Genomic DNA, 20430 nt, shown 5'->3' with positions numbered 1-20430 from the left:
TAAAGTTAATGAAAACACTTCATGACATGCCTTGCTTCACTACTCACACACCACGGTCTCTTGGTTTTCATACTGCCTCTCTCCTTGCCACTTCTGAGAGGCCCTTGCTGTCTGTCCTCCTCCACATGACCTCTAAATGTTGGAATTCCCTGGACCAGGTTCCAGGGCCTTTTTCTTTTTTTTCTACACTCTCTCCCTGTATGCACTCAACATTCCCGTGGCTTCAAATCTGCATCTAGCCTAACCTCTATTCTTCGGACACATCTGTCCAACCACCTGCCTCATTTTACGTGTCTATTATATCTCTATTTCTATCTCAGAGATATCTCAAATCCAACAAGTCCCAAATGGAATTATTCACTTTTACCCTCATCAGACTCCAAAACCTGCTCCTCTTTGAGTCTCCCCTACCTCACGAACCATACCACCTTCAAGCTAGTGGTCAAAGAATCTCCTGAGGTGTCTTTCCTCTCCCTCAACTCCCACATTAATCAATCCATCAGCAGGTTTGGTCATCATTTCTACTTCCAGTATATATCTGGACTCTTTGCCCTTCTCTCCATCTCATCTTTGCCACCCTCCATCACGCCATTACTCCTCACAACATAGCCAGAGTAATCTTTTAAAAACTTATATTGTAGGGGCACCTGGGTGGCTCAGTCAGTTAGGCGTCTGACTTCAGCTCAGGCCATGATCTCATGGTTGTTGAGTTCAAGCCCCACATTGGGCTCTGTGCTGACAGCTCAGAGCCTGCAGCCTGCTTTGGATTCTGTGTCTCCCTCTCTCTCTCTGCCCCTCTCCCCCTCATGCTCTGTCTCTCTCTCTCTCAAAAATAGGTACATATAAAAAAAAATTTAAACATATATTGTATCACGTCTCTTCTTTTGCATTAGAACCCTTCAGTGACCGCCTACTGAATTTAGAATAACATCTGTGCATATGGCCTCCATCCCAATCCCATGTTATCACTACCAACACCTACAAAGCCCAACGTGATCTGGCTCTTATTCACCTCATCTCCCGCCACTCTCCTCCACACCATACTCCAGCGCATGGCAAGCTATTTCTATACCCTTTAGAGTTTTAACTTGTTCCCTTCTAGAACTGTCTCTACTCTCTTTCCCATGCACGTGGTTGGTGTCTTTTTCTGGTCTCAGCTTTGTCAATTTTTCCTGGCCCCAATAAGTGAGTCTTCTTGTTAGTCAGTGGTCCCCACTCAACTCACTGTCATCAAGATGTGTCCTCTGGGGTCACCTTTGATCCATCCCTCTTCTGCTTTGCTTAGCAAATGTTTAACAAGTCCATTTGATTGTTCATTCAAATCTGTTTTCCTTTCTGTCTCTTCCTACAGCAGAGTCCAGAAACACATTACAGGGCAGCTTTGAAGGATGGACAAGATTAGAAAGGACAGAGTCGTGTTCTCAGTGTGGGCTCTACAGGAACAAAGATTAGTAGCAGAATGAGCTTGGCATTCTGTGAAAAATACGGAGATACCAAAGCAGCTCACATTTATTTTTCTTTACTGTGAACTTACATTCACTTATTTTCAATATTAATCACTCAGGACTACTATGGCCCTTACCTTTTTGAGGAGTTTATTGCCCCCCTTGAATACATGATAGAAGTTATGAACTCTTTTCAGAAAAATGTACATAAATATGCAATTTTGCAAATCATTTGGGAAAGGAATTGGTCAGTCATCTACTGTTTTGGATACCCACAGTGTTATTTGTTTAATTTATTCAACAAATGTTGGAGACCTACAATGGGGCCGAGAGGAGTTCTAGATGTTGGGTTTGTATACAGTGTAGAACACGATAGATACTTGTTCCTGCCTTCATGGAGCTTGCATTCTAGCATAAGAGACAGACAAACAAGGAAAAAATGATAATAGAATGTTAAATAATGATAAATGTTATAAAGAAAAATAAAGGACGGCAATGGGATAAGGGTAGATGAGACTTTTTTAATGATGTGGTCCTCTCCGAGATGACATGTGAACTGGACCTGTATAAAGTAAGGCAGTGGTCATGAGAAGTGGTGAGAGAAAAGCCTTACTGGCAGTCAGAGCAGAAAGTGCAAAGGCCCAGGGGCTTCTCTCTGCACTAAATATAAGGCAAGGTCCAGGATTCTGCACATTTTCTTCTTCCGTAATGAATAGTCAGCACAATTCTCAGAACACAGTGCTGGGGTTTCGGGTGGAAGGGCCTCCCCACTTCCCCATTTCAAACGCCAGATCCAAGCCACCGGCCGTCAGAGCTTCTCTGAAATACCTCTTCCTCCAGGAAACCTTAACTCATCCACCTAGGAGCGATCTTGAGCTCATCTATTAATTTGTATGAACTTTAAAAAAAGGTAGCGCTTGTTTCTTTCTAAGGATGTGTGCGTAGGCACTGATTTTGTTTTTTGGGGGTGTAACGCCGCTGAAGTTTAGCCAAACGGCTAAAACTAAACGCGAGAGCCGGTTCGGTGGACCCGCGCTCGGCCCTCGGAGACTACATTTCCCATACTGCCCCGCGGGCCAGGGAGGTGCGTGAAGCGGTGTCTCCTAAGACCCGGATTGAGGTAAGATGGCGGGCTCGCGGTGAGCTTCTGTCAGGTAACTGCTGCCTTCTCCTCCTGTGGTCAGGGAGTTCCTAGAAGCTAGACAGGCTCAGAAGCTTTATGGAGAGATGTTGAGGTCCCCTACCTGTCGTTCGCGGTAGGATAAAGCTGGTATCACCAGTCGCGGTCCATCCTGCAGAAGGGTTGGCATAATGGCCTTGCGCTTGTGGGGCTTTCCTCGTGCCTGGGTGGGTCACTCGGGGACCCCTCCAGTCCAAGTCTTTTGGATCTGTCCCTGGGTCCTAGTCCCGGTGCTCCTGGTAGCCTGTTTCTCAGACCGCGGGTCCTCCGAGGCTCCCCGCAGCTTTTGTTTCGGGGTTGAAGTATGGGCCAAGGAATTGACTACCTGAATTTCTCGCCCTGGAGTGAGTAATCTGGCTTCCCGCTGGGGGTGCTTGTCCCGGATTGAGGGGACCTGATGTTCCTCCAGATATTTTGTTCCTTGGTTTGTGGTCAGAAAACATGGCATTGCTTTCCATCCAGGCCACCTATAAAGCAGGGGTAGAAGTGGACAAGTAAATCGTTTGACCTCCCTGAGCCTCGGTTCTCAGTGTATAAAATGGAGATGCCTACTTCACAGACTTGTGATAGAACATATATTGTATAGAGAAACGTGAACTGCAAAAACCACAGTGTATGAACTCAGGGAAAGTAGACACATGTACTAATCGTGCAGGGAATCGCCCTGCATAGGTTAGTCCAGCATATAAAACTGTGCTGCCTATGTCCCCATTCCATTTTATCACTGTTGGGGGAAGGGAACCAACAGTTATCAAGGCCATTTAACGTTTATTTATTTTTGAGACAGAGAGAGACAGAGCATGAACTGGGGAGGGGCAGAGAGAGAGGGAGACACAGAATCGGAAGCATGCTTCAGGCTCTGAGCCATCAGCCCAGATCCCGACGCGGGGCTCGAACTCACGAACCGTGAGATCGTGACCTGAGCTGAAGTCGGACGCTTAACCGACTGAGCCACCCAGGCGCCGCGATCGAGGGCATTTAAAAACAAGGGATGTAGCAATGGTTAAAAGTCATTTACCTACAAAAGCCATGGACGTTGTGGTGGTTTTCCCCATTTTACCATCGAAGAAACAAAGGGCCCAAAGTTTCCCAGTTTATGAGTGACTGATAATAAAGTTCTTGTAAGCAAATCATTTAAATTGTGTACTTTAGTTTCCTCATGAATGGAAATAAAGATACCTGTCGTGATTAATAGAATAAAATGGCAGTGAAAGCACATTGTTAAGTTAAAAACCTTGTACATGTATAAGAGGGTGAAATTTTACTTGGGACTTCAGAGAGTTTATATGTGTTCCCCTAAATCAGTATTTACTAGGCCAAGGATAGGACTTGTTTAAATTTAATCAGAAACAATCCTACTTCAAATGATGTAGTAAGATCTTGCGTATGGCACCTGAGAGGCTGTACACAGACACATTAATATTATGAGGGAGGATGTTTTGTGTAGCACGTGTGAGTGTTTCTTTTCTTTTTTTTTTTTTTTTTGAGACAAAACTTTCTATTATTATTCTTATTTTTTTTTTTTGTAATTTACATCCAAGTTAGCACATGGTACGCCAATGACTTCAGGAGTAGATTCCTTAATGTCCCTTACCCATTCAGCCCATCTGCTCTCCCACAACCCTTCCAGTAACCCTCTGTTCTCCATATTTTTTTTTTTAAATTTTTTTTTTTTTCAACGTTTATTTATTTGTGGGACAGAGAGAAACAGAGCATGAACGGGGGAGGGGCAGAGAGAGAGGGAGACACAGAATCGGAAACAGGCTCCAGGCTCCGAGCCATCAGCCCAGAGCCCGACGCGGGGCTCGAACTCACGGACCGCGAGATCGTGACCTGGCTGAAATCCGACGCTTAACCGACTGCGCCACCCAGGCGCCCCTCTGTTCTCCGTATTTAAGAGTCTCTTATGTTTTGTCCCCCTCCCTGTTTTTATATTATTTTTGCTTCCCTTCCCTTAGGTTCATCTGTTTTGTCTCTTAAAGTCCTCGTATGAGTGAAGTCATATGATATTTGTCTTTCTCTGACTAATTTTGCTTAGCGTAATACCCCCCCAGTTTCATCCACATTGTTGCAAATGGCAAGATTTCATTCTTTGTGATTGCCGAGTAATACTCCATTGTATATATATACCACATCTTCTTTATCCATTCATCCATCGATGGACATTTGGGCTCTTTCCATACTTTGGCTATTGTTGATAGTGCTGCTATAAACATGGGGGTGCATGTGCCCCTTCAAAATAGCATACCTGCATTCCTTGGATAAATACCTAGTAGTGCAGTTGCTGGGTCATAGGGTAGTTCTATTTTTAATTTTTTGAGGAAGCTCCATACTGTTTTCGAGTGGCTGCACCAGTTTGCATTCCCACCAGCAGTGCAAAAGAGATCCTCTTTCTCCGCATCCTCACCAACATCTGTTGTTTCCTGAGTGATTAATTTTAGTCATTCTGACAGATGTGAGGTATCTCCTTGTGGTTTTGATTTGTATTTCCCTGATGATGAGTGATGTTGAGCATTTTTTCATGTGTCGGTTGGCCATCTGGATGTCTTCTTTGGAGAAGTGTCTATTCATGTCTTTTGCCCGTTTCTTCACTGGATTATTAGTTTTTTGGGTGTTGAGTTTGGTAAGTTCTCTATAGATTTTGGATACTAACCCTTTATCTGATATGTCGTTTGCATATATCTTTTCCCATTCCATCTGTTGCCTTTTAGTTTTGCTGATTGTTTCCTTCGCTGTGCAGAAGCTTTTTATTTTAATGAGGTCCCAGTAGTTCATTTTTGCTTTGGTTTCCTTTGCCTCCAGAGATGTGTTGAGTAAGAAGTTGCTGCGGCCGAGGTGAAAGAGGTTTTTGCCTGCTTTCTCCTCTAGGATTTTGATGGCTTCCTGTCTTACGTTTAAGTCTTTCATCCATTTTGAATTTATTTTTGTGTATGATGTAAGAAAGTGGTCCAGGTTCATTTTTCTGCATGTCGCCGTCCGGTTTTCCCAGCACCATTTGCTGAAGAGACTGTCTTTATTCCATTGGATATTCTTTCCTGCTTTGTCAAAGATTAGTTGATCATACGTTTCTGGGTCCATTTCTGGGTTCTGTATTCTGTTCCATTGATCTGAGTGTCTGTTTTTGTGCCAGTGAGTGACTGTTTCTAAGAGGAGTTATGCATTTGCTGAATGCTCACTAAATGGAAAGAACTATAATAAGTGCCAAGAAGTTTGCATTTAAGAAAAATAGTAATGGACATAGTTCTAAGGCTTTAGGTCTTATATTTTAGTGTTGATCTTTGTCCTATATCACAGGGAAATTTAAAGTTGTTTAAAAGTTTTTCTTGTGACTGTAGTTCTAGGTAGTGGTTCCTATCTTGTTCTTATAGTGTTCAATATATTGTACCACTTTAATTTACCATAGGTAGCACTAATTTTTCTTTATCTCTTACGCAGGGATGAAAATAGGTATGCCTGGCAGCAGATTTTAAAAGCAGTTTCTCCAGGTCATCTTTCACACCACCGGATAAGCATCTTGAGTCACCATGGTATTAGCAGCAGTAAAACGGGTGATATCAAACAGAACTATCTGGAAACATTTATTTCCGATTCAAAGTGAGATTTTTTTTTTTAATGTTTAAAAAGAGTTTAAAAATTTTTCAAATATTATAGAAATCCTTGTTCACTGTAGAAAATTTAGTGTCTAGTTATTAATAAAAAATGTTTATTGTATATGCTCTTAATAGCAGGAATGTTTGCAATAATGGAAAAGGGGAGAAAGTCTAAATGTCTATCAAAAGGGGGTGGATAAATTATGGCATATCTTTACTATGAATATCATACAGCTGTTACCAACATGAAAAGATCTCTAAATAGCAGGGGGTAAAAGTAGGTCACAGAACGGTATCTATTATATGATCCCATTTGTGCATTTTAAAGAAGATCTACCATACATGTGTGTATGTGTATGTATAAATACAGAGTAAAAGATGTGGACCAAAGAGATTATCTGTGTAGACCACTACTGGGATTTAGCTGAGGGCAAGTGAGGGATTGACAAAGAGGAACTTTCTCTGGTCTGAATCACTTACGTTTACTATGTTTTCACACATTACTTTTTTACTAGTTCTTAAAATTAACAAATAAAGGGCAAATTTACAATTCCATCTTATAAAAATCATTGCTAATATTTTGGATTTCAGTTTGTGTTTTCTATGTACTAAGCCATTTAAAAAATATATTTACGTATAATATAAAAATGTTTTATGTATTATAATACATAAAATATTTATAATTTATAGGGGCACCTTTCTGACTCATTGGGTAGAACTTGTGACTCTCAGTCTTGGGGTCATGAGTTCAGGCCTCATGTTGGGCATGGAGCTTACTTTTACAATTTTATAATTTATATAATATATAATTTGTACCTTTTTTTCCTAAAGACATGTGGGTAGTCTAGTATTTTCTTCAGAGCCTATTAATACATGTTTGATAGTCAAAATATTGACCCATATAAATAAGTAGACTATTAAAATCTTATTTCCCAACTGGTCTTGCTTTCGCTCTCCCTTCCTTCTGTCTGTGAACTCTCTTCTTCCATTTCTAGAACAAACATGGTTATAGTGTTATAATAGGTTTGCATTTTCATCTTTAGCTATGCTAGCCAAATTTTTTTTACACATCTCTGGCTGACCTTAATCTCTTCCTTCATGTTTCCTATTGATTGCAATTTGTAATTGAACAGTGGTTTATTGAGTTAGGGGGAAAGAGTTGAAGACTAGGGTAAAAACTGAGTAAAAGTATAATTAACCAAGTAAATGAAGGAGGAGATTGCTAAAAGACTTTAGATATAAACTGAAATCAGAATGAGAACAAAACAAAACTATAGTTTGCTCTTGATTACTTAGGAGCATTTTAGTTGTTGAGAATCGGGAGAGACCTCTGCTGTTTACCCTCCCCTTTGCCTTGACCAGAACTCAGCCTGAAGGCTGATGGGAAATCAGACCTAATCCATTTTTCCCTGGTCTATGTGCTGAAAGAGAGCCCTCACTGAGGTTAGTGTGAAAACCAGTTAATATGCCCCTCGATAAGTGAAAATTTTCCATATATACTTTATCCACTGGATTATAAATTTGTAATACCTAATTTATTTTGGTTTCCTCGGTACCTCTCATACATGGTAGATGATAAGTGGTTGAACTGATTTGAATGGATTGGAGTTGTCAAAATGTGTAGTTAACTAAGAATTAATTTGCATTACCCCAGTAAATGAATCCATTTCACTCAGTCATCCTAGTATTTAGTGAATACCTCACTTCTTGCATTCTGAAGCCTCTTATTCTGCACAAGTTCTATTATTACTATTATTGAAGGTAAAGTATTACTATTATGATATTTTATATGAAAAGGAAGAACATTAAGATTAGAGGCAAAGCAAAACCATGATTAAGGGAGAAAGTTCAGTGAATAGAAATAAAAAGGCCTCCCCATATGCCAGAAGGAACTTTTAAAACCTTTAAAAATATGTAGTCAAAATGGGAATGTAGAATATTTTAGTTTTGTTAAGTGTACTAAGTCATTTGATCTTTACAACTTTGAATTTTACAACTTTGAATAATGTTAGGTATTTAATAAAGGAGAAGGAAGTTGAGTTCTCTGACCTCTCTGAAACCTAATCAAGTTTGTATATCTGATAGTTGAGAGCCGTAATCAAAACTTAGGTCTTCCCATCTTGTTTAGCCTGATACACTTTCTCCTGTACCTTCTTTCCTGTACTAACTTAAAATATTGAGTATTTGAAAGTTAGGCAAGACTATTAGTTCTTATAGATCTTAGCAGAAAGCAATTGAACACATGTATACATAACAAGAATAGCTTGTAAGTTATGGAGAGCTGACTCTCTGAAATTCTTTTTAGTGCATTGAGTTGATTGATGTTAACTTTGGCATTAATTCTAGTTACATGTTAAAAACCTCTGATATTTACCATATCTAGAGTTTTTCTCTTGACAAAGTATCAAATTAGTTTTTTAAATTATGTACTAATTAAGAAGTTAACATTTAGAGGCAGTTTGGGGATCACTTTTTTATTAGTAGTCACTATAGGGGACAGAGTAATGATCAAAATTTGGTTCCTGGCCTTAAAGAACTTATTTATGCTTGTAGGTGAAATAGACATCTATGAAAATAAGAAATACCTGGAATATGAGGTAGAAGGCAATGTATGTCATGAGGGCACAAACAAATGTCTGCACAAGTGTAGGGTAGAAATTTAACAAGAGTTTCTTGTTCACCTGAAATACCATTGTCTTGAGTTTCCCCTTTGCCTATTTTTTTTTTTTTTTTTAATTTTTTAATGTTTATTCTTGAGAGAGAGAGTGTGTGAGCAGGGGAGGGGCAGAGAAGGAGACAGAATCGGAAGCAGGCTCCGGGCTCCGGGCTGTCAGCACAGAGCCCGATGCGGGGCTCAAACGCAGGGCTCGAACGCCCGGCTTGAACGCGGGGCTCGAACTCACAAGCCGAGAGATCATGACCTGAGCTGAAGTCGGATGCTTAACTGACTGAGCCACCCAGGCGCCTCGTCCCTTCCTGCCTGTTTTAAAAACACTTAAGTCTGTCTGTCCTGCCTCTGCCACCCAACCCTATTTGTTTCACTGAACGTATATATCACCTAGCTCGTTTATATTCAGAGAAGACAGACTTCTTTTAAAATTAATTCATATATGATTAGGAAGACCCCCAACAGTGTCAGAGAAGAAAATAGTGTAAGTGGTTTTTATGTTGTCCTCTGATTTGTCTTTTTGAATGCTTCTCTATATTAGCACAGATAATTGAAAATCAAATCTTTTGAGAGATGAGGTTAAATTTCTAATTCTTTGTATTTTATTATTTTACATCAATAGAATTTTGGCATTGACATTTTGCTGAGCAGTCTTTTATGATAAAAGAGAGTTTTGCTAAGGTACTTTTTATGCTTTGGAGTAAGAATTTATATTTAGGTCTATAAGTATATGCAGTCTTCGGGGAAAGAAGTATACAAAGATGGAAAATACACCTTTTTTACACATCTTTTGTACATATAAATAACTGACGCAGAAAAAAATAAGAAGGACCTCACAGAAGTTATAGTAATGTCATATGAAACGTAGGTTGTGGGACATGCAAAATAGACCACTCTTTTCTCTGTGTTGGGGGTTGTGGGGCAGGGAGAGGAAAAAAGATTTCATGAAAGAGTAACATTTGACTTTGAAGGATGAGTGGTATTTGAACAAAGTGGGGATTTCACTCCATACTGAAGATCCAGAGGCGGGGTTGAAAGAAGTTGATCTTGGCTTTAACCAACATACACAGTAGTTCACCCTTATCCCCGAAAGATACATTCCAAGTGTCCCAGGGTTGCTTGACACTGTGGATAGTACTGAACACTACGTTTTTTTTTTTTTTTTTTAATTTTTTTTTTTCAACGTTTATTTATTTTTGGGACAGAGAGAGACAGAGCATGAACGGGGGAGGGGCAGAGAGAGAGGGAGACACGGAATCGGAAACAGGCTCCAGGCTCTGAGCCATCAGCCCAGAGCCTGACGCGGGGCTCGAACTCACGGACCGTGAGATCGTGACCTGGCTGAAGTCGGATGCTCAACCGACTGCGCCACCCAGGCGCCCCTGAACACTACGTTTTTGCCTATACATACGTGCCTGTGATAAAGTTAAACTTCCTAGTTAAGCACAGTAAGAGAGATTAATAACCATAATTAATAATAGAATAATTTTAATAATATACTGTAATAAAAATTATGTGAATGTGATCTCAAAATAGCTTATTGTATTGTACTCACCTTTCTTTTTGTGATGATGTGAGATAAAATGTGTATGTGCTAAGATGAAGCAAGGTGGATGATGTTAGCATTGTCCTGTAGCTTTAGGCTACTGTTGACCTGACACTATGTCAGAAGGAGGATCATCTGCTTCTGGACTGAGGTTGACCTTGGGTAACTGAAACTGCAGAAGGCAAAAACACGGATAAGGTGGAGGTGGCGGGAGGGAGGACTACTGTGTTCAGAACTGTTTTTAAGTTTACTGAGCTACATTTACATTTTTTCTTTATATTTAAAAACATCATTTCTCTGAACATACTTAACAAACCTCAAGTAGTTATGGCTTTTGAATTTGTAGGCTTTCTAAAAAAGGGAAAATATTCTATGAAATGTGAGCATTTTGATTAAGAAAAGTTAATTATGAACAATTTATTTTATATTTCATCGCTAACACTCCCCCTTTGTGAACTGTGCACTTGGTCTCACAAAAGCTTTTATTTATTTATTTTTTTTACAGACGTTTTTTAGACTACCTAAATACTTCATGTTCTTTCTTACCTCTGTCCTTAGTACTTATAACTCTCTGCAAAGATCATTGTACTCAACCCCTACCAACTCCTGCTTATTCCTCCATCCTTTAGAGCACTGTAGACATCATCTCTACTGGAAGGGCATTCTTAAACCTGCACAGTCCTATTTTGTAACCTGTCCGGGTGCCCCTCTCGTGGTGCTTACCCATCCTAACAGGCTTATCGTTTATATTGGAATTGTTTGTTTATATTGGAATTATCTCTCACCAGACTTGTACCCTTTTTGAAAGCAGGGACTAGATCTTGTTGTTGAATCCCCGGTCTCTAGTACAGCCCTGTTTCCTGTAAATGCAGTAAGTGTTGGCTGAATGAGTGAAACTAGCTTTACATTTATGTGAGAAGGTATGCTGAAATTAACTAAATCCATTTTTTTGCAGACGGAGCTTTATATTGTGTTTGTCATAAATCTACGTATTCGCCTCTTCCAGATGACTATAATTGGTATGTATTTAAATTCAATTGAAAAAATAACAGTCTGTTTGTTGTATCTGAAATGATTTAATTTTATTTCTCCTTTTGGTATTTTCTGCTTTCTTTTCTGATTATTCTTTCTTTAATTCTGTATTTAAAAATTATTTCAGTGGTCTTATTTACCCAGTATCTGGGCTCATAAATATTTTAAATAGAAATCATTATCATTGTGTTTCAGTGAATACTTAATTTGTTGTAAGACATGTTGTTAGAAATGCTGTCTTTTATCCCAAAACCTTCCTTAGCTTTATAGAAAAGTTAATTAGTTTTTATAGTTTTTTTCTCTTGGGGTTCATAGCTGTTAGCTTAAGCAATTATTTATCTTTTGTTTGATGAAGAATACTCCTAAATTACAAATAATTTAATGCAGTCACAATTTATTTGGTATTTATTTAATTCTTGTCACTATGTTAAGAACTAGGAATAACGTGAATAAGATGTTGGCTTTTTTTCTCTGTAGGAGAGTCTGATATACAGAAACGGCAACATATCTTCTTAAGCTATGTTTTTATTGCAGATTTTGGTAAAAATGTATTTTCTGCCCTCTTGACACTAGTTTTAGTTTTAAGTGTATATTTAGTAAGTACTAAGATAGTGATGAGATTAGAGTAGGTAATAGGTAATACTTTCTGAACCTGAAAAGATTCAGACTTACAGGTGTTTTGTATTATATAAAACTCCATTCTTCATCCAAAATCATTGGGTAGATGCAATGTTCGTTATAGCTGTGTTACGTTATTCCATCTTAAAATCGTGGTGAAACAACTTGATACCCTATGCTGTGTTAGCTAAAAGACGTTGTAGTGTCTAATTGCCACTCTGGTTCAAATCTGCTTGGTATTGAAGTCCTAGAAACTTATATTTATAGATGTGTAGAAAACATATAAGATTAATGAAAGCTGAAAGTTGTTCTCTTTAGAATGTATATGGATCTAAGTATAATAGTAGTTGCTGTGGTCTTTGACAAACCAGCGTGGTCAGTTGGTACCTGAATGAGATCCAGCCACAGCACTCCTGGAAAAAATATTTGGAGGAGTATTGCCCAAAATGTGTTTTTCTAGGAATATTAATGGAGGGAAGTGATACTATTCAGTAATTATGAAATTTATTTGACCTCAGAACCCTTTATGGGAGGCTTCTTACAGTTGCACTGTTCCACCAAAGGCACTTAGAGAAATGCTAATCTAGAAAAAGTGCTCAGCTATAGACTTTATGATTGGAAATTCAGGTGATCCTTTGCCTGGAAGATTATTTACTTTGTTGATCTTTAATAATTCAACCAAGTAATGTACTTCTTACAGCTTTTTGAAGGTAGTTTTTAGATAAGGGGAAAAAGTTCTAATAGTGATGAGTAAACATGAAAATCTCTTCCAAAGATTTGGATATTCTACAAATAAATAATCTGAAGAATAATTTAGATACGATAGTGGGTAACGCATTAAGGGTTTGTTGTGGTAGTTAAGCTGACATATTTCATGGGATGGTCAAGTTGTCCTCTATGATTTGGGTACCAGGTGCCATAGCATCATTCTTCAGGGGTTTAGGATTAATTACTTTTATCTCTAAGAAAATCATTCTGCCTTGAATACAGTATAACTCTTTCTAAAACATTTTTTTTTTAGCAAAGTAGAGCTTGCTTTGACATCTGATGGCAAGACAATAGTATGCTACCACCCTTCTGTGGACATTCCATATGAACATACAAAAGTATGTATGAGAAAATCTCTTGTAATTTTTAATTTGCTGTTAGAAGTATTCACACTTCCTTACAGTATCCAAAGAGAATAGAACTGTTTGATTTCCTTTATATGGTGTAGATCTTTTTGTTTTTTTAATTTTACCATTTCAATTTTTCTCATTTCTTTTCCATCTTCTTTCTTTAAAAGCTTTTTTCTATACACAAAGTGAACCATTTAAATGCAATCATGGCATCAATTTTCTGGTCTAAAATCTGGTAGATTTTTGTATAGTATAAATTTACAAAACACATTGTCCCATACTACTTTATATTGTCATAAGTCATGAAGCACTATATTTTAGAATGCTGTTTTATACCTTTTATATTGAATAGGATCTGATAATCCTTTTAATGTTTGGTGAATTTCCTTTTTTTTTTTTTCCAGTTAGCTTTTTCTAATGGGACAACATGGACATGTATTTCAAGGACTAGTTTTTTTTCCATATTTCTTCAAAAGCCACACACTAGGTAGAGGAGGTTTTTTGTTTTCAATACAATTTCTTAAAAAAAATTGTTTTTAATGTTTATTTTTTTGAGAGAGAGAGATCGAGCGTGAGCAGGGGAGGGGCAGAGAAAGAGAGAGACAGAATCTGGAGCAAGTTCCAGGCTCTGAGCTGTTAGCACAGAGCCAGATGCGAGGCTCCAACTTCCCAACAGCAAGGTCATGACTTGAGCTGAAGTCGGACGTTTAACTGACTGAGCCACCCTGGCGCCCCTCAATACAATTTATTTTAGCTTGACCCAAGTCTTTTTGTTAATTTATCTTTATTTGAAATGCTTTCTCCTATGTCTCTAAGCCTTCTTTTACCATATTTGATAATGTTTGGTGTACTTTTTGAGGAGAAAATAACTAGATAATTCAAATCATGATGTGATGCATCTAGTTGTGCCTGTTTTTAAAAATCATCATTAGGGCTAGAATACTGGTTGATTTGACAAAATAGATTGTTATTTTGCTAGTTTTTATTCCCTTTTTAACCTCACCATTTTGTCTGCCTGCTTTATACTGCTTTCTATTCTAGCCAGACATCATAGGCGATAATCCAGTACCTCTTTTGTTTCATTTCTTGGGACAATGTGTAGAAGATAGGTGTAAGTCACTGACTTTTATCTTGTAAACGCTCCAGCACATGCTGTTTTGTGTCCTCCCTCATTGTTATTTTGAATTATATTTCTGGTTATGTGCTTTATCTCTGTTTTAGCAGTTCTACCAAGACCATGACTGCAAAGTCATTTCTCAACCTCAGACTCTCATCCATATATGGCTTTTTACATCCCTGAATCTGACACTTTTCCTTTCTTTCCTAACTCTCAAAACTTTGCACTGTACTTTTAGAACTTACCATCATCATTAAAATCTCTCATGATGTTAACTTCATCCAGAATTTTGCCTTCACCTCTGGCTCTACCAGAGACCTGGCTGTACCTGGGGTCATTGCTTTGCCAACAGTTTTTTTTTTTTTTCTTTTTTTTTTTTCAGTGATTGATGTTTTCTTCCCTATTCCCTTTTACTACTGGACCTCCAGGGGAAGTAAAATCCCTGTAGCTCCTTGTTGTCATATCCAGACCATTTTCCCTCCTTTCTAACAATTTCTAGCTTTGTAGTTTGTGTCGTTAAACTGTAGCATCTACTCCCTTTTTTTGTTGCTGTTATCTCCTGTCTTTCAGTTCACTTCTCCTCCCCCCATCCCTTCACTCTTCCTTGAAGATTTTAGATATACTGTCACACCCTCCAATACTGTTTCTGTTCTAATTCTTTGTTATTTCAGTATCTATATAGATAATCTAATATCCTGGCCTCTGTCTTGTCTTTTTCCCAACATCATCAGCCCCACTCCCATGGCTGCACTCTAGAGATGTTCTAATCACAAATGCCTCCTCCTCCTTCTTGCCAATTTAGATTTCAAGAATTCCCCCAGCTCCCAGCTCCAAGAATTCTTCATCCCCTCATTGAGACCTACATCCGTTGATTGAACCCCTTTATCACAGCTGCCACACACCTCACACATCCTCACTTCTCTTACCTGGTGTGGATTCTGTGGTCCATCCTTGCAGTCACTCCTTGCATACATGTCCAGCTCCCCGCCTCCTTTTTTTCTGTTGCAGTCTCTGTGTGGTAGCAGTTGTTTCCCCTCCCGCATCCTCAATATTCCTCTCTCATCTAGAAGATCACTCCTATCAGTTTACATGTAATCACTTCACTGCTAACCACACTGCTCCCCTGCTGTTATTCAAGTATATTAGGCTCCTACCTCTGGGCCATTGTAGTTCCTGCTTCCTCTACCTGGAATGCTTCCCCGCCAGAAACCTCATAGTTTATTCCCTTTCCTTATTTGTTAACTAGTGAGTAACTTTTGCATTTAAAGTAGTACCCCTGCCCCTGGACTCCTATTGTCTTTTCTCAATAGCTTTTATCATTTTTGGCACAATAGATATTTTCTTGTTTGTCTGTCTCCCACCACCAAAATGTAAGCTCCATGAGGATAGGGCTCTGTGTGTTTTGTTCTCTGCTATACCCTTAGCATCTGGAATAGCACTCGTATTTGGGAGGTGTATAATATTTGTTGATTAAATGAATACATTTGTTTCTCTCTCTTCATGCTTATGGCTTTCTTGTTTTAAGGCTAAGAGACATTCATATAGGGAAACATGGAATTTTTTTGTTTCTCAAGTGATAAATTATAGATTGGGCTGCATAGTAAGAAACATTCTTGAAAACGTGTTACTGTTAGAATACAGTGTGTTCTTTTTGAATCTAGATTTACAAATCTTATGCAGGTACTACATGATAGTAAATAAATATCTTCAAACATGACTTCAATTTTAGTATTGATTTTTTTTCTTTTCTCAAGGAGGTAGGGCTGCAACTCCAGCAGGCCCTTTGGTTCTTTAGGCCCTGGAAAGCATACTGCATGCAAAGATCCTAGTCATGTGTAGATATGCCTACTGAGACTGGCTTTAAGAAAGTTAAGTTGATTTGCATCTTTGGTGTTCTGGTAATTTATTTGAATCCAAAACATGTTGATTGTTTTCCATAGATCTAAGTAAAAAGATCCTTTTTTCTTCTTTTGCTGAGTATATACTTTATTAAAAGTACTAATATTCTAAAAATGTTTTTCTAGAATTTAGGATTGATTTCTAAATTTCTAAAGTTTAGGAAAATAAAGATATAATTCCAAGGGTAAAAAAATAAAGACTTGGAAAAATAAAGTGAAATGTAAGTACTAGACGGTTCTTTTTAGTGTCTGATTTAGTGGCAAATTTCAAAAGTCAAATTTTGAAAATCCTTAAGAGAAACAAGGGAAATTCAGGATGATAGTTCTGAATAGTTTTCAAAGTTGACATTCAGTTTTATTTTAGTTTTTCTTTTTTACTGAAACATTCACATATCCTTTCTTTGGTTAAGGAGATCAGATACTACCTAAAAATCAATTCTGAGTCAGCCAGAGGCTCTTGGTATAGACTCGAAGAATCCATTAATTCCAATGTCTTTTATCTATGTGCCTGGTAAAGAAGTGTTTTTAATCATACAAAGCAGAGAGAATTTGTGATATGTTAGAATTGAGCCTGCTTGGGAATAGGAAGAAAGACCGTGAACATTCATTAACACTTGAAAACAACTTAACTTTTGATAATACTAAAAACATTTAATCTTTAGCATCAAGTATAGTAATCTAAAAGAGAGAAAATTATTATAGGCTCTAATCCTGTGTTTGCTAGATCCCTGAGGGTCTGATAGTAGCTTGCAAAGATACTAATATTTTACTTTACATACAGGTGATGATCTTTTAAAATTACTTTAAATGTCTAAGGAGAGCTTTTTCTTTAAATTATAAATTTAAATTTTTGTGTTTGAGGCCTTAAATCTTAGTAGCTACCTACCATTATTGAACTCTTAAGAGTACAAGGGACAGGGCCGTCTGGGTGGCTCAGTTGGTTCAGCGTCTGACTTCGGCTCAGGTCATGATCTCATGGTTCATGAGTTTGAGCCCTGCCTTGGGTTCTCTGCTGTTAGTGCAGAGCCCACTTAGGATCCACTGTCCCCCTCTCTCTCTGCCCCTCCCCTGCTCATGTGTGTGCTCTCTCTCTTTCACTCTCAAAAATAAATAAACATTAAAAAAAAAAAAAAAGAGGACGAGGGACAGCTAAGCATACTATCTATGATTATTTCATTTAATCCTCATTAAGCCCTTATTGGGTAGGTATTATTTCTCTGGTTTTACAGAAATAGAAACTAAGACCTTAAGTAACTTGTTCAAGGTCAGGAGCTAGTAAGTGGCAGAATTAGAGACCAAAGCTCAAGTCCTTAACTTCTTTTATTATTCTACTTCCTTATTTTCTCCTACACTATGTAAGTGGTTCCTTATTTCTGCTTACCTCAAATTGTTACTGGTAAATCTAATTTGAAGACCTTTCATAATCTGGTTTCTCAAGATCCATTTTTAAAGCTTATCCCTATTGTATGTTCTTACCTACTTTCCTTTACTCATAATATTTGTTATACCTTGTAGAATATATTCTGCACTCTGACAAAGTTCTGACTTTGGCTCCTATTCTACTTCTCACTAATATCTTTGTTACTTTGCATTTCTGTAGTACTAAGTCATTTGTGTCACCTTCATGCCCGTACATACTGCTTTTTAAAGAAGTCTCATTTTGTCATGTGCATATACCAAATAAATATAAGTATATGCTGTAACATTTAATACAATGGTAGAATGTTGTAGTTGACGTTAATAGTGTATGAATGTGAGGACTCTTACGTTTGAATTGTTTCCTTTCTGGTTGTAAATTCAGATTTTCATTGTATTGTAATATATATGGTATCTGTAAAGCAAGGCAATGTTCCCACCCTCTGTTACATACAGTGTCATTTAATATTTAAAATATATATGACTTCACTTTCCAAAACAGTGACTTTTTTTTTTTTTTGAGAGAGAGAGAGTACACTTACAGGTTGGGGAGCGCAGAGGGAGAGGGACAGAGAATCCCAAGCAGGCTACACACCTAGCACAGAGCCTGATGCAATTCAGGGCTCAATCTCACAACCGCGAGATCATGATGTGAGCTGAAGTCAAGAGTTGGACACTCAACTGACTGAGTCATCCAGGTGCCCCCAAGACAGTGATTCTTTAAGGCTTTAATGAACTAGTGTTACTGATGGGAACATGTCATATCACTCATAATGTGTTGTAGAGGAGATGAGATTTTAGTAATTGATGTCTTTGGGCAAAAAATTTCTCAAGTTACCATAAAGCATCATTTGATGACATTTCAGTCACGTAAATGAAAACATTAAAATTTTTAAAATTTCCTTTGGATATAAGAAATACCACTTCAATGAAATGTTTTTTACCGTGGGGCACCTGGGTGGCTCAGTCAGTTAAGTGTACAACTTCAGCTCAGGTCATGATCTCGCAGTTTATGAGTTTGAGCCCTGTGTCAGGCTCTGCTGATAGCTCAGAGCCTGGAGCCTGCTTCAGATTCTGTGTCTCCCTGTCTCTCTGACCCTCCCCTGCTCGCACTCTGTCTCTCTATCTCTATCAAAAATAAATGAACATTAAAAAATTTTTTTAAATGTTTTTCATTGTATTTCACTTTAATGATAAGCAAGGTTAGAGACTATAAACTTTTTTTTTTAATGTTTATTTATATTTGAGAGAGACAGAGCATGAGTAGGGGAGGGGCAGAGTGAGAGACACATAGAAACTGAAGCAGGCTCTGAGGTGTCAGCACAGATCTCAACGTGGGGCTCAAACTTACATACAGTGACATCATGACCTGAGCTGAAGCCAGATGCTTAACCGACTAAGCCACCCAGGTGCCCGAGACTGTAAACTTTTAAGTTAAAAAATAATGGGTACAATTTATAGTTTTAGGAATAGAAATTAAAATAATAAGTACTTTATTACTGGGGGAAAATAACATTAAATAAAGAAATTTATTATTGGAAAAGAAACCCAAAACTTGATAGGAGAGGAAAAGTATTTCTGATTCTTTAGTGGATAATGCAACTAAAGCAAAATTCTGTTCTGAAAACTTACCTACCTTGAGGTACTGTAATAGATTCCTGAATATGGGTATTGTTGTATTGTGAACTCAATCTACTGCTGACTAACATTCCTACCTTTTGATGTTCTTCGTTACTTATTATTTTGTAGCCTATCCCACGGCCAGATCCTGTGTGTAATAATGAAGAAACACATGATCAAGTGCTGAAAACCAGATTAGAAGAAAAAAATGAACCCTTGGAGCAAGGACCTATGATAGAACAACTTAGCAAAATGTTCTTTACTACTAAGCACCGTTGGTATCCTCGTGGACAGTGAGTTCTATTTTCTTTTCTTAACTCCCACTCGACAACTAAAAGAATACATAACTTTTCTTGCATTAACAAACTTCTGAGGTTATAGTCTGTGTGGTGAAATTAACACCCAGTATGATCACCTAGTAAATTGTAGTTTTAGATGTACATATAGTGTAGCTAAAATGAAATAATACTTCTTTTTTCTTTTATTTGAGTGGGGGAATTTAACCAAACTTTCAGTGAATTTTGTAAGAATTCTTGAAACTTTTTCTGTTCTGTGATACAGTCATTTGCTGTGTTGTTTTTATTCATCCTCCTGCCAAATAATTAATTTTGTCCTTGGCCCTTCATCCATTTATTTAACAGATTTCGAGTTATCGTTAAAAAAATTGGGGTACAGCAAATGATTGGGCAGTGTATATGGATCTCAGTTCCTTTAGAAACTAGTTGTCCCTCTGTTTGCTAGTACTCATATTTTATTACATAGATTTTTTTTTAACCTCCTAATTGACTCTGGCTTTAGTTTTTTTTTTCTTTTGATTCTTCTTTCTTTTATATCTATCTTACTCCCTATCAAAACTGAGAGGTGACTGTTTTTAATTGTTTATGTTTGAGCAAATTTTGTTCTTACTGTCACCAGTCACCCATCACCCAGTAACTAAGCACATTTTATGACAGGACATGCTTATGGAATTAATGAATATACATTCATCTACCTGCTCTACTAAGTAAGTGCTGGGAGATCACAAACACAATCCTTGTTTGCAAGTTATTTGTAGTCAAGGAGAGAGGGTAAACAAAATCAAGTGATTGAGCCTTGAAGAGTGGTTAGGAGTTAGCCATGAGGAATTCTGAAAAGGTTCTATAGGCAGAGAGAACAGGATGTCATAAAGTATGCTGGGGAAAT

At 37.8% G+C, this 20430-nt stretch overlaps 1 protein-coding gene across 4 annotated transcripts in view; it reads left to right on the top strand.

Annotated features, from left to right (window-relative positions):
• The first annotated feature begins 2433 nt into the window (after positions 1–2433).
• Positions 2434–20430, top strand: part of MRPL42 (mitochondrial ribosomal protein L42) — a 70524-nt gene continuing 52527 nt past the window's right edge. For 3 of the 4 annotated variants that reach the window (XR_015253434.1, XM_025927058.2, XM_086712662.1), the window contains exons 1-5: positions 2558–2599; positions 6061–6219; positions 11385–11448; positions 13101–13185; positions 19378–19541. Coding sequence is in view for 3 of the 4 variants with exons in the window: in XM_025927058.2 (XP_025782843.1) it covers positions 6150–6219; positions 11385–11448; positions 13101–13185; positions 19378–19541 (383 nt within the window). In the remaining variant the exon portion in view is untranslated. Of the gene's footprint in view, positions 2600–6060; positions 6220–11384; positions 11449–13100; positions 13186–19377; positions 19542–20430 lie in introns of all 4 variants that reach the window. The other variant, XM_086712663.1, reaches the window with a different exon arrangement.

This window comes from Puma concolor, chromosome B4 (genome assembly GCF_028749965.1).
Source record: "Puma concolor isolate L17-30 chromosome B4, mPumCon1.1.hap2, whole genome shotgun sequence".
In the NCBI taxonomy this organism is placed as follows: domain Eukaryota; kingdom Metazoa; phylum Chordata; class Mammalia; order Carnivora; family Felidae; genus Puma; species Puma concolor.
This window is presented reverse-complemented; position numbering and strand designations above follow the sequence as displayed.